At 39.6% G+C, this 15,001-nt stretch overlaps 1 protein-coding gene across 1 annotated transcript in view; it reads right to left on the bottom strand.

Annotated features, from left to right (window-relative positions):
* Positions 1-1,630: 1,630 nt before the first annotated feature.
* The window catches only part of firrm (fignl1 interacting regulator of recombination and mitosis), a 44,856-nt gene continuing 31,485 nt past the window's right edge, over positions 1,631-15,001 (bottom strand). The window contains 8 exon segments of the mRNA XM_055642099.1: positions 1,631-2,159; positions 2,834-2,956; positions 4,680-4,760; positions 6,478-6,582; positions 7,197-7,310; positions 8,556-8,651; positions 12,205-12,327; positions 14,633-14,818. Of these exon segments, the coding sequence (XP_055498074.1) occupies positions 1,959-2,159; positions 2,834-2,956; positions 4,680-4,760; positions 6,478-6,582; positions 7,197-7,310; positions 8,556-8,651; positions 12,205-12,327; positions 14,633-14,818 (1,029 nt within the window). The 3' untranslated portion in view covers positions 1,631-1,958.

Genomic DNA, 15,001 nt, shown 5'->3' with positions numbered 1-15,001 from the left:
GAAGGGCTGGTTGGAGCACCTTGAGAGTCAGGTGTGGGGTCGGAAGCCAGGACTCTATAACGGCCAGCGAGATGGTACGAGCCAGGGGTGGGTAGGCAGGTCCATCCGCTATATTTGAAATCTGTTATGAAGAGAACTGTTAAAATGAGGGTTTACTCATTTTAAAATTAACATTTTGATTTCCAGAAAACCAAATGAGTGCTTTTACTATTCCTTTATTTCCCCATATAAACCGAATAAGAGCCTTGCTTTGAGTTTAAGGAATTTAAAAACAGTATGGGACCAAAATGCTCAAATTCATTGCACCATTTAATTTAATTGTTTAATCAAAATTCTGGGTAATATTCAAATTTATGTAGACTGAATTTATGAAAATGGCACACAAAATGTCGAGCCGCTCAAAAGGCCGAATGGCCTCCTGCATTCCATCTTCTAAAATAAATTATGCTAATTTCTAGTTTTTTTTCAATACTGAACAAATTGTCATCAAAAGCTTAACTACTTGAAGGTAGTGAATACTGAGGCTTGATTTCTGTTCATGAATAACTATCATCTTCATTCTATTTCTTCCTTTCCCTTTTTAAATTGTTATTTGAATCATCTACTGTACTTTAGAACACATTTTTGGGCTGATTGTGCAATTTCAAACTAAATTGGTAAATACTTCTGTTTAATTTGAATGTACTGGAATTAAAGTCTAAGGACATAGGCTGTTTTAATGTTACATCACGGAACCATGTTGAAAAATATTGCCTCTGGAGTTGTACATCCAAAATATCATTTAACTTATTTATATATGTATGTGTGTCCTAGCTCATGAACATCAAAATTTGATCTAATAAATATGTCAAATGCAACACATTAAGCAGCTCGAGTAGGAAGTTGTTTCCAAGGTGACCTGATTCTTAAAATCTATAACATTTCACTGATAGACTTATCTGGCTGCTTTTATTAATATCCAGTACTGATAGCTTGCAAAACTAACGTACCTAAACATTAAACAAATGCAAAGGTCATTTGGAGAGATACCAATCCTTCAGATTATTCAAAGTCAGTTGATTCTTTCTTGTATTCTACAAGTTTGAGCCTCAGGCTGAAACTATTATTATAAAAAGTGATTTTTGTCAATTTTGGCATGTTCAAATGTATATTTTTGTACAATTAAAGATCCTTTAAAAAAAGTTACACAACATTCTAAACATTGATAGTTTTCTATTTCATTGTAAAACTAGGAACATTCTACATTTTCATTTAATTTTCTTTTCATAATAGATTGTTTTACTTAAGGAGAATAGAAAGAACTAGTGCACCCTCGTATCTCCTCTTTAATTGACTCCCTACAGATGTATACACATTGTGATAATCTATGGTTGTGACCCTTTGAGGTATTTGCATCAGTGGATGGTCTAGCTCAAGGGTTCCCAATCTGGGGTAAATTTACCCCTAGGGAGTAAATTTGTTGTTTCTGGATTTGTACATATTTTTTCTCATTGACTGACTGACTAGCTTGTATTCTTCTGGTCATAATGTTAAAACACTCTTGGGGATTTGAGTACAACTGTGATTTGTGATAGTTTATGATCTAGCATTCTGAGGCTGGAAGATCATCTTGAGTACCACACATGCAAACGATCAAATCACTGTCCAATGCCTAGCTACCTTAAGACAAGTATGACCATAAAACATGAGATTTGCTGTATCATTTATTTTCCTCAAAACTACTGTTGTAGAAAAGCAAACAAAGTCTTGTTACAGTAAAATGTTTTTAGTATTAAGAGTATACTGCAAATTATTCCTCCACTTATTTTCATGCAATTTACTCTGTGCATTCTGTGTTAACTCTGCATTCTTTCTTCTTTCAAAGCTGGTTAAAAAACAAGTTAATTGACGTTAGGAGAACTAGCAGAAGAGCTATGGACCATGCATTCCTTCTGTGGAGGAGGAATGGTGCAACTTATTCAAATTTTCATAGGTTCTTGCTTGCTGCTATTCAAAGCAATGATCGTTTCCTGCAAGGCTTGTAAACGGACTGTTACCCAGTGTGGTGTCGGTTCCTGTTTTAACAAATTCTGCAATGTTTTAAAAACATTTTCTGCTGTTTCCAAGGCTGACTCATACTGCTCCTCATGTGGTTCCTTTCGGGCACGCTTAGCAGATGGCTGAAAATTAAAATAAAAGCTCACGATTTGTGCAACAGTTGAATAGATGACAGTTCACAAGCAAAAATCAAGTACTGAAGGAACTCAATGGGTTAGGCTACATCTGTAGGGGGAAATGGACAGACTACATTTTGAATCGCAATCCTTCCTCACACTGAAGGCGACCTGACCCAAGTTTCTCCAGCTTAAGTGTTTTGCTTAAAATTCCATCATCTGCAGTTAGTATCTCCAGGTGACAGTTCTCTGCCGCTACAGCACAGCAATTAACCTCTTGAGCTTTGACTAACTCATGTCTGCTCTGTTATCTTGCTGCTTTCTCATAATTGTATGTATAAATATTGACAAGAAGACATGCTCCAAAGTTCTAAATAGCACTAATTTCATTGAGGGCCACAGAAACATAATTTTGCAAGGAAAAAAATGGATTAAGGTGCTTGCTGCAAAAGGCCATTTGCAAATCATTTGAGATATACAATTAAACTTGAAAGAAAAGGAGATAATGCTGCGAACATGTTCATTATCATGGTCTATCTTTGGCCATAAAATGAAAGCAGTAGCGAGTCTCAGCCCAAATTTACTCCCATCAGGTGGGGGTGGGGGGGAGGGGAGGAAGGGGAAGGGAATAGAGAGAGAGAGAAAAAAAGATTTAGATCAATTGAGGTTTGAAACTATACCTGCATTGCAGTGTCATTCGTGGCACATTGGCTTAGACTACTAAAATGTGCCTCGAGAGCAGTATTTTCTTGTTTCATCCTCTCTATTCGTAATTCCTTGCACTCAACTGTTGTGATTGCCTGCTTAAGGGGAGGAAAAAAAACATTGTTTGAGTGTTCTATGGGACTAGGCATGTTTCTGGTTTTCCAGAAAGCTAAAGATAGAATATACTAGCCAATCTTGACTTTTAAGAAATTGACTAAATCCTATTTGACTGTTACAGTTGTTTGCTCTACTAGCGTTCTGTTCCAATTTTTCATGTAAATAAATTGAAATTGGAACATCACCAAAAAATTCTCAATCCAACTGAAGTTCAACCTCCAATTCAAAGCCTACAGGATTCAAATTATGCAGACAGGATACTTCAACTCAGGCTCATCATTTTTATTCTGACGCCAGCCATATTCTGAAATGAGTACCAAACATGTAGGATTATTTAAAATATGAATTCAAATGAGCTGGCTATGAAATTTATATTAAAAAAAATCTTGGTAACCCATAAACTTAAAGGATGGTGGATCGAAACCAAAGCAATGTGGCCTTACAGCATCGTCAGTTCCGTGAAAACATTCTAGAAAGATAGCTGTAAAAGTCTATTGTTGTTTTAAAGCCAGAAAAGATCTTGAGTATTATTTGTCAGAACAGATCTGGTGGCTCAAAACTGGGCACCAGAAGCAGAATGGATACCATTATCTGGAACCTCAACTTGGCTATCAAGCTAGGGGAACAACCCTGGCTCATGGGCAATGACATCAAGAGTAACATCAAAAATATAAATACCAATCTGAAGCTGCTAAGATGGAGAATATGCTTGCTAAATTGAATGCGAGAGCCAAGCATTTCCACAATCAAGAGATCAGATCAAAGATGTGCACTCCTGCCACATCAATTCATGAAAGGCAGTGGACAAACAGAACAGCCCAATGAATACAGTCAACACTAACAGAGCCCCGTTTGTGAAATGGTAACTATCTCATGTTCAACAAATGGGTGAATGTCCCATCTGTTTCCTCCTGCAATTGTCATCCTCACCAAAGTCATTCTTCAGCCAACTTCAGTCATTCCTACATGACATCAATTTATGGAAAGGAATGAATTTTGACAAAATCTATTGGAGGTTTCTGAGGATATAACTGGTAGAATGGGTATGTATTAGTTTAGATTGGGTATGTGTTAGATTTTCAGAAGGGCTTGGATAAGTGTGCAGAATTCATGTATGTGTAAAGAAAATTGGTTGGCAGAAGAAACAAATTTGGAATAATTGGGCTTTTCACCGCTTGGGTTCCTGCTTTCATAATATATAATATGAAGTCTGCAGATGACAATACTGTGATGGGTCAGATCACGATGTCAGGACAACAACCTTTCCCTTAATGTCAGCAATACAAATGAGCTATTTATCTACTCCAGGAATCACAGTGAAGTATATGCATTAAACAGCATCAATGGTACAGACGTAGAACAATATTGGTGTCTGTTTAATGTTGCTGGGTCTAAATTCTAGAACTCCTTGTCAAACAGCATTGTTGGAGTAAATACACCAGAAAGACTGCGATGGTTTATAGTGGTGCACTCCCATTTTAAAGACCAATGCAGATGGGCAATAAATGGTGAACTTGCCAGAGATAACTATAAACAGTTCATTTAAATATTTCATCTTATAGCCTTTTGAGTCATTTGCTAATTGTTTTATATCAGTTTCCCAGAATAACATTACCAAGACCAATGAAGCAATTTTATAATGAAGCAAATTTTAAAGAAAGAAATTAGGCCATTTGTTCCACCATCAATTTTAATTTCTCATACCTTGTTCAGAAAGCTTACAACTTTGCTCTTTGTACTCCCAGACACTAGACTCCGTGGAACCACTTCCTCATGGCAAGTTTCCTGAAAGAAAGGCTTTGTTACTTATTCTTCATCTCTGCTGAAGGTTCAAAAACAATTTAAAAACCCCCCATGTACTTGTTTATATTCAATTGATTTGCAATTAGATGATGTTCCAAAAGTGTCAATTTTCAGGGAAGGTCTAAAATATAAATTCTGCTAAGCAGTAGGGACCTCTTTAGTCCATCTTATTGATTATCTCTTTAATGTAATGCATGGTACATTGAAATTAATTATATTTGGACAGCTTTTATACACCTAGGTATAGCTGGAAAATGGGATTCGTTCAGATTTCAAAATTTTAATTGGTGAGGCGCTGGCCATTTTACAAATAAATTAATAACTGGCAGGGCTCCAGGATCATGATATATTTAATAACGTGCTTTCACACCTATTCGACTGAAAATGTGCTCAACCTGGCGGGAAAAGGATGAAATTGGTCAAAAGATGCAAGATAAAGGATGATATAGATAAGCAAACATATGATGGTCTCCCAATAATACGATTAAATTACTAATGTATACAGGATTACCCTGTCAAGCTGCAGGACTATACTCAATATTAATTGTATTCATATTATATTAAACAAACACAGCCTCTACATCCTCCGAAGACTAAGGAAGTTTGCCATGTCTCCAACAACTCTTACAGATGCACTATAAACATTTTATCAGGATGGATCACACAGTTCTGCCCAAGACCACAAAAATAGCAGAATTGTGGATGTAGCCCAGTCCATCACACAAAGCATCCTCCCGACCATCAACTCCATCTACACTTCATGCTGCCTCGGGAAAGCAGCCAACATAATGACCATTTTCACTCTCGCCATTCCTTGGTCCCTACAAATGCGTGAAAGCACGTACAACCAGATCCAGGAACAGCTTCTTCTCCGCTGTTACCAGACTATTAAATGATCCTTCCATTAGCTATGGTGTAGTCCCAATCGTGCAACCTACACAATGTGGACCTTGCACTTTTTTTAATACCGAGTAATCTCAGTAACTATAACATTATAATGATGTGACAATATATTCTGCCCTCATACTATTTCTCTTTGCACTACCTGTTGTACTTGCATATGGCTTAAATGTGTAGTTTATATAGAGCAAGGGTTCACCAACCAGGGGGTAAATTTGTTGATTCTGGATTTGTACATATTTTTTCTCATTGACTGACTGTGTTTGGTTCCGGTATACCGGTATCTGTTCATCATTAGTTGTTCATAAATAAGTGAAATAACATTGTTATGTTCTATTAAAGTTGCCAGGGGTAAACAGGACAAAAAAAGTTGGGAACCCCTGACATAGAGCATGAAAATGGACCCTTCGGCCCACCGATTCAATGCTGACCATCGATCACCCTTTTACACTAGTTCGATGTCATCCCACTTTCAAATCCACTTCCTACATACCAGGTGCTATTTACAGAGGACAATTCCTACAAATCTGCAACGTCTTTAAGATGTGGGAGAAAACTGGGGTACGCAGAGGAAACCTGCTTGGTCACCGGGAGAATGTGCAGACTCCACACAGACAGGACATGAAGTTAGGATCAAACCCAGGTCTCTAGTGCTGTGAGGAGGCAGTTGCACCACTGTGCCTCCCTCACTCATATATAGTATGATTTGACTGGATAGCGTGCAAACAAAGCTTTTCACTGTGTCTCAATACACGTGACAATAATAAACCAATACCAATATATAAATATCAATTGTCACCTCAGCAAAACGTGTAAATCCTTGCAATGCGTGCTGAAGAATTAGCCAGGACTGGTCAGCTAGAAGTAAACCAAATAGACAAGGTAGCTTTGGAAGTACCACACCCTGCAATGGAAATGAAACACAGCTCTGAAATCTTATTTATTTAAAATCCGAACATAATTAAAAAAAAACTTTTTGACAGCTGGTTTATTCCATTAGATACCTTTGACCTCAAATGTTTCGAGATATTCTATTACTCTCGCTTTGCTTAACGATCTTCCATTAGCAATGAAGAACTCTGGGGCTTTACTGAGGTTACAAAATATGCCCAACACAAATACTTCTTTCCATTCAGGATAAAAATCTTGAATTCCTGTGAGAATGGCATGATGCTCGATTTCACAAGACAGCCTCAATGGCAAGGACTGGAGGATGGTTGGGCTTGCATGGCCACAGAGGTGTGGCTGTAGGAATAGTGAAGGGAGCAAACACAATAACTGGGCCGGACCTGGCTCAAAGGCACAGTACTTTCCCAGGGTTACCATGGCTGATTCTCGTTGCAGCTGCCTTAGGAGTACCCAAGGTTAGAACAGGGCATGATATTTTATAGCAATTACAGTTTTCACCCTGTGGAATCAAATTGACATTAAAAGGTGCAGGACAAATGAACTGCAAATCGCATGTTTTATCAAAATAGTCTAGATTTTTTTTTAAAGATACAGTGGAAGTCAGGGTACCTGAACATCTGGCGATATGACAGTGGTCCCCAGGGATCCCAAAAATTCCAGTGCAGCAAGACGAACATGATCAGGAGGATTTAGGGGTAGAAGGAAACTGAGAAACAATACCACCTATAGCACAAATAAGATTAATTGTTATCGTAAGGGAATCGCACAGCAGTTTCTGCTCATCAGATCAAGAAATCAAAGAACATCACATGTGTACGACTACTTGCTGCATCCATTTTGTCAATAATCATCTAATCGCTTCCTAATATGCATCATTCTGCATATAAATGGAGAGCTGATGGAATGTTGATTCAAACAGTCAATTTGACACTCGGTCACCTTCTTCACCTCATTCGCACTGGGCTCAGGGAATGGTGATGGGCTCCTTGGTGTTTTGTTGTTAAGTGTACTTCTGCATAATACATCGTATAACAAACATTTGCCCTTACTGAATTCACTTATCAGTACCCAAAAAGGAGATACAGAATAAAAATTTAGTCCGACAGCAGTTATGTGAAAAGAGTTTAAAAATGAAATTTAAAAATCCCAAAATTTCCATCATTCCTATCCCCAGGGACAAACCCGACACCCTTCAAAACCGTTTATTGCAACATAAAATAAAATAATGTTCGACTCTTCCCAACCATCGTCAAGAATCAATTCAACTCCCATTTCCATTTAAAGTTCTGAAGCACATCAATATCTCATAAATATAAGTACAAGTCTTCCAATACAAGTACATTGTGACCAAAGCTTACAAAATGCGATTCTATGATGCAAATAAAAGTGATGTGAATGAAACTATAATTTGCAGTCTCTCCTCATCTTCCACAATCTTTCCACCAACATCAACACTGTGTACTTCTGACAAAAATTATCTTTTATTCTTGCAAACACTGCACATTCAGACATGCTGAACATACTTCACAGCCACATCTGATCCATTTCCAAGGCTATTTTCTTCACCAATATCAACTGCTTACACCAAAACACGTTTCATCTTTCATGTCACCAAAACCTGAATCTACATTCTTATCAATAAATGGCTGGACGTCTGAAGATCATTCCTATTAATACTGTCACAGAAAGCTGCATGAATAAAAATGCTACAGCCCACGGTGAAATCACATTAACAGTCCAAAGAATGTATTAGACTTAGTTTCCTGTGTCCCTTCGTCAAATTAAAGCATTTTCGCTTCACTTTAAATGAATTGTGCAATTTCCATGCAGTCTTTCAGCTTTCTATAGCAGCATTCAGCTTGAACTTCTCCAACGTCATGTAGTCATTCCAACAAACTCAAATTTACATTAGAAAAATATGGGAACCATTCGAGGAATCAAAATCAGTTCACCCATAACCAGCATTACCTGAGCAATTAATGCGGCACCTACAACACGAATCAGGCTTGCAACAAGAGAAAGGACCAGAGCCATTGTCTGCTGAACACAGTGCTGGCTTAACACCTATATGAACAACAGAAAAAGTATATTCCAAAGGAAACAAAATATAAAGTATATTTTAATAGGAAGTAATCATGCTGGCTAATAGGGCTATCGGTTATATGTAACTCAGGAACTCTTGCTTACCCACATGTACAGTAAGAAACAAAAGCCTAAAATTAAGGTTAGATGCGGACATATCTGATAGTCCGCTCCTTTTCTGGATTCACTATAAAGTGGTAGACGAATGACTTAGCACTTTGTATACAGTGCCTTCCATAATGTTTGGGATAAAGACCCATCATTTATTTATTTGCCTCTGTACTCCACAATTTGAGATTTGCAATAGAACAAAAAAATCACATGTGGTTAAAGTGCAATTTGTCAGATTTTAATAAAGGGTATTTGGGACACAGCAATGTTATGTAAATGAAAGTAGTCATGTTTAGTATTTTGTTCCATATCCTTTGCATGCAATGACTGCTTGAAGACTGCAATTCATGGACATCACCAGTTGCTGGGTGTTTTCACTGGTGATGCTCTGCCAGGCCTGTATTGCAGCCATCTTTAGCATGCTTGTTTTGGGGGCTAGTCCCCTTCAGTTTTCTCTTCAGCATAAAAAAGGCATGTTCAATTGGGTTCAGATCGGGCGATTGACTTGGCCACTCAAGAATTTACCATTTTTTAGCTTTGAAAAACTCCTTTGTTGCTTTAGCAGTATGTTTGGGATCATTGCCTTGCTGCAGAATGAACCGCCAGCCAATGAGTTTTGAGGCATTTGTTTGAACTTAAGCAGATAGGATGTGTCTATACACATCACGATTCATTATGCTACTACCATCAGCAGTTGTATCATCAATGAAGGTCAGTGAGCCAGTGTTGTTGAATGATCACATAGAGGTTGTAACTCATAGTCTTTAGTGCAGTACAAGCGGAGGGAACACAATTTGCTTTCATCCCCGTGGTACTGTATTTCTGTTCATGAAGTCTTCTGCGGACAGTGGTCATTGACAAATCCACACTTGACTCCTGAAGAGTGTTTCTGATCTGTTGGATAGGTGTTCGGGGATTTTTCTTTATTACAGAGAGAATTCTTCTGTCATCAGCTGTGAAGGTCTTTCTTGGCCTGCCAGTCCCTTTACAATTAATAAGCTCACCAGTGCTCTTTCTTCTTAATGAAACAGTCGATTATGGTAAACTTAAGGTTTGGCTGATGTCTCTAACAGTTTTATTCTTGTTTCTCAGTCTCATAGTGGCTTATTTGACTTTAATTGGCACAACTTTTGCCCTTGTTGATAAACAGCACTAAAAGTTTCCAAAGGTGATGGAAAGACTGGGTGCTGAGAGCTCTCTTATACTTGCATGAAGGAGGCAATTAAACACATCTGAGTAATTATAAACACCTGTGAAGCCATGTGTCCCAAACATTATGGTGCCCTGAAATAGGGGGACAATGTATAAACACAGCTGTAATTTCTACATGGTGAAACCAAAATGTGTATAAGTGGCCTATATTAAAATCTGACAACGTGCACTGTAGCCACATGTGATTTTTTTTTTTCTATTACAAATCTCAAATTGTGGAGTATAGAGGCAAATAAATAAATGATGGGTCTTTGTCCCAAACATGATGGAGGGCACTGTATGCTAGGGAGAGCTGATGTAGGAATAGTAACCCTCATTCATTTGAATGGGGTCATTAAAGTGTGGAAAATGTGTTTTTTATGCATCTTACTTTATTTTCACTTTTCTAACTGCATGAAAGTGTTTCAATGCATTTAATTAAATTTAAAACATTTCAAACTACTGTAACATTTTCAAATGTCCTGACTTACAGACATTTAAAAACTATTAAGGTAGTGACTTCTCAAAAAACGGCCTCCAATCAATCTCAACAGGTACCTGTCCCATGGCGTGTGTGAGAGTCCTGGCATGGTTCTGACTAGGAAATAAAGGTACCACTGTAGTGCGTGGGTCTCAAAATGAGGCAAGTAGTCCGAAGTTTGAGAAGCACTTTACTTTAATTCCTCCCGGTTCAGGGGAAGACGAAACCAGGGAAAGATGGCGCCCAAACCCTGCCTTTTATACCCTCCGGCTAAGGACCGCCTCCGGACTGCACCACTCCTGTGCCGAGGGGTTCGGCAATATAATGGGACTACCCTTAGGAGCCGCCACAGGACCCCCCCCCCAGAACCAGAGGCACAAAACGCACCGGCGGGCGCACGACCCGGCTGGCCCGCGTGCGGAAGTCAGCAGATCCCGGGGCTTGCGGGGGCGTAGGTGGAGGGACAGGTCGAGGGACTGGCGGGAGGACAGGTGGAGGGAGTCGTGAGGGGGGGCACCCTCGGGGCCGAGGGTGAGCAACCAGCACCGGCTGGTCAATGTCCAGGTGCGCTGGCTTTAAACGGTCAATCGACACGGCCTCCGGCCGGCCCCCCATGTCCAGGACAAAAGTCGACTGCCCGTGTTCCAGCACCCAGAACGGGCCCTCGTACGGCCTCTGGAGTGGCGTCCGGTGGGCATCACGGCGCAGGAAGACGTATGGGCAGTCCGTAAATTTGGAGCAGGAGCCGTTTCAGGCCGAGGTATTTATTATTGTCCGGGGGGGCTGCGAGGAAGTCCGATACTTCTTCCACCGCATCCTGGTCGAGGGCTCCCACCAGGTAATAGAAACGGGTGGCATCGACCGTGATGCCCCGCAGGTTGAACTGGGCCTCCGCCTGCTGGAACCAGATGAGCGGCCGTGTGGTCCAGAAGCTGGGCAGTTTTACGGAGACCGCGTCCAGAGACAGGGTCGGGCTGGCGTGTGAGGAGGTAGGGCTTTGTTCTGTCTCCATCATGATGCCAATGGAGCGTCGGGGGTCACCAATGTAGTGCGTGGGTCTCAAAATGAGGCAAGTAGTCCGAAGTTTGAGAAGCACTTTACTTTAATTCCTCCCGGTTCAGGGGAAGACGAAACCAGGGAAAGATGGCACCCAAACCCTGCCTTTTATACCCTCCGGCTAAGGACCGCCTCCGGACTGCACCACTCCTGTGCCGAGGGGTTCGGCAGTATAATGGGACGACCCTTAGGAGCCGCCACACCACTGAATATTCAGCTCAGAAAACAAGTACTGGAAGCAGAATTTCTCCTCGGAAAATACATTGTGAATTCAAGCATGTAGACATTTCACCAAATAATTTCACATGAGATTTATGAAATACAGGAGAGATACCTGTTCAAGTTTTGCCTCCTAGTTGTAAAAACAATACTGATCTATTGATATTAGTCGTAACATTTTAAATGATTTAATGGTACAAGTACGTACGCAGCTAACATGATTATAGCATTAAGGCAGTCTAATTGAATCATGGATAGGCTGCATTTTGGACCAGAGGGTTAGATTTTTAATTGACTGCAGCACTTGAATGAATGAATGAATGAATGAATGCATAAGTTTATGAAGGAATAAGTTGTGCTTGTGCTTGTTCTTTCTATGCCATCCTGATCACATAATTAGTGCAAGTAATACAGTGTTGCATATATATTAACAATGCTTATTGGATAACATCTCAGAAACATGTTTCATCTGCTCACCTGTTCCACAGTGAGGAATGTCCATATCTGGCAGAGTGTTTCTGTGATTGCTAGCTGCAACTCTGAGGTCAAGCCATCCCCTTGGGCGTGACACACAGCCAACAAAGCAGCAAGTGCAACATTCTGACAAAAATAAAAATGTTTAATCTCTTAATTAAAGAGTTAGTCATAGAAGCACAGAAACAGGCTGCTCGGCCCACTGTATCCATGCTGAGCATCAAACGCCCATTTACATTAATCCCATATTTCCATCAGCTCCTCCAGCTGCATTCCCATTGCCATCCTCTCCAATAGAGATTTGCAGATGTGAATTAGCCATCTAACAGCATGGCTTCGGAATGTGGGAAGAAACCGGAGAGCCTGGTGAAAACCCATCGGGACGCAGAAGAACATGCAAACTTCACACAGATGAGACCAAGCATAGGTGGCTGGAGTTCCAAGGTGGCAATGCTAACTCCTCTGGTGACCCTTAAAAACATTTTTATAATACTTTTAATTGGTGATTTTAAAGATGAAAAATTGCATGCAAGTGATATGATCAAAGGAACAGACAAAAAGCATCGCAAGAAATATGAATAGGCGGTGGTGGATTATTCGTTTGATTGGACAAACTGGGAAAATCACATTTGCCACAAATAATAATTTTAAAAGAACTTCCTTTGGCAGTAGAACTTGTGTTTTGTGACTTTTAACAGAGGATTGCGGCCCCCTTCCTCTGTACCACACCGTCCTTTTCAATGTGGTCCAGGAACCTGGCTCCAAACACGCTAATGTACAAATTAAAGTGTAGAGGCCACCTCAACTCAAGCAGCCAGCTGCATTCAAAGTAAGGCTTAGACAGCTTGGTTGCAACAGTACACCTAAACAATTTTATGAGACAAATTTGGTTTGATTTTTAATTGTGACATTAAAAACATTTCAAAGATATAAAGCAATTAAATTAAAGGCTCTCTTCCTGCCTTTCTCACAGCTGTCACTTTCCCTCATTCATTTTAATGGGCAACTAGGGTTGCACCAGGTTCAGGAGGTAGATTTCTCAGGCTGAAAACTAGGAAATCTGCTGAAGTTGGTGGACTCCATGATAAGTCAGTTGTCTTGGGTTTGAAACTCTGCTGAGCCAATGACAATGCTACATCTATAGTTTAGAAGTTGCCCAGTCACTTAGCTGATAAGTAGAAAGTTCAATTTGTTTGCATTTGTACTTTTGATCTACTAGTATGATCGCACTGTCAAATATTTGCCCTTAAATTCAAAAAGTTTTTTTTTTTTTAAATCATTAAACGTGTTATGTAAAAATTGTACTTTTTTCCTAAGATATTGGAAACATGACTCAATGCAGGAATCCCATCAGCATGCAATCAATAGTTGGTCAACCAATTGCAATTTAATATTTTATAATGGTAAGTGTAGGGGGGGGGACCACGATGACGCAAGGTAAAGATGGTAATTGTCATGAAAAATAGGTAAAGCCCATGGATATATGCGTATAGTCACTACACATTATTTTTCGTACAAGTATAATAATTTATATACGAGGTGTGTTGTTTAATGGTGGCAGGATTTTACACTGGTGATTGGTCTAACAACTGGCTTTCAGTCCCAAAGACAGGATGACAACATTTCATATGTGAAAGTGTGTTGCAAGATGAAACAAGTCCAGATGAGTCCAGCATTGTATCAGTACTCTTTTGTGGGGAAGAGTACATCCTTTTTAAATAATAGAAATGCTGTCAGGTTTCAGCTCCCTGTGCTGAGGTGTGGGCGAGCAGTGGATAAAGATGTTTGGAGATCAAGGTCTGCACTTCACGTTATGATTTAGGCAAGTCCTTATTTAAGATCACCAAATTAGCCACAATGGCGCTCTTCATAGTAGCATTGTTTTTGCTGAAAACTTGAATTCTTTTTCAGCAAATGGATGTCTAGTTACTTCTCTAATCCTGGATATAAAATCTTGTAAACTGAGTATTTTTTTAATTGGTAGAATTCAAGCAAAGCTTTACATAAAGAGTGAGTGATGTATAAACCTATAATGTGGAGCTAGCTGCTAGGTATTTATTCCAGCCCTGGACTTTAAGAGTCACTGAAATCAGGATCACTGAACAGTAAATACAATCTAACTTGGGAGGCTAAAGGAATTGGCGTGCCATAAAATTAATGTGGTTATGAGTACATATGATGGAATGAGGAGGCTTCTAGGAGAGCAACTAAATGTGTTCTCCAATCTTTCTTTTCTTTAAACAAAATCATCACAGGATGGGTAGGAAAGAACTGCAGATGCTGGTTTAAATCGAAGGTAGACACAAAATGTAACTCAGCGGGTCAGGCAGCATCTCTGGCTGTGCAGAAATCCATAGATTATCCTTTATGCTGAACATTGAAATGTATTTGTCTCTTAAAGGCTCTGAAGAAATTAGATAGTACATCTTACCACATGTTCCAGTTCTCCCAAGGAACATTTGCCGCTTTGCCATCTCCTGCACTGGTCAATTGCTGTCCTGATAATATCAGAAGTAATGGGTCTTTGAAGCTCAGGGGCCAGAGCTTTAATACTAACTTGACGCCATAGCAATAAATTGCTTGCCTCCTTTGGAGAAAATCTCTTCACAAATATAACCTGTGGGTAAAGAAGGAATATGATAACTCAAAGTGAAAATTAACTTTCACTACAATGATAATGCTTCTTTATGGAAATCCTCACAGGTGTTGCAAATGTTGACAGTCATGGGATATTAAGGCACTAGCACAGACTAGAAATCAATTTTTAACTCAGAACTTTTCCAATTTATGAGATCAGGAG

This window comes from Leucoraja erinacea, chromosome 10 (assembly GCF_028641065.1).
Source record: "Leucoraja erinacea ecotype New England chromosome 10, Leri_hhj_1, whole genome shotgun sequence".
In the NCBI taxonomy this organism is placed as follows: domain Eukaryota; kingdom Metazoa; phylum Chordata; class Chondrichthyes; order Rajiformes; family Rajidae; genus Leucoraja; species Leucoraja erinaceus.
Note: the sequence above shows the minus strand (reverse complement) of the source record. Positions and strands in the feature narration are given on the sequence as shown.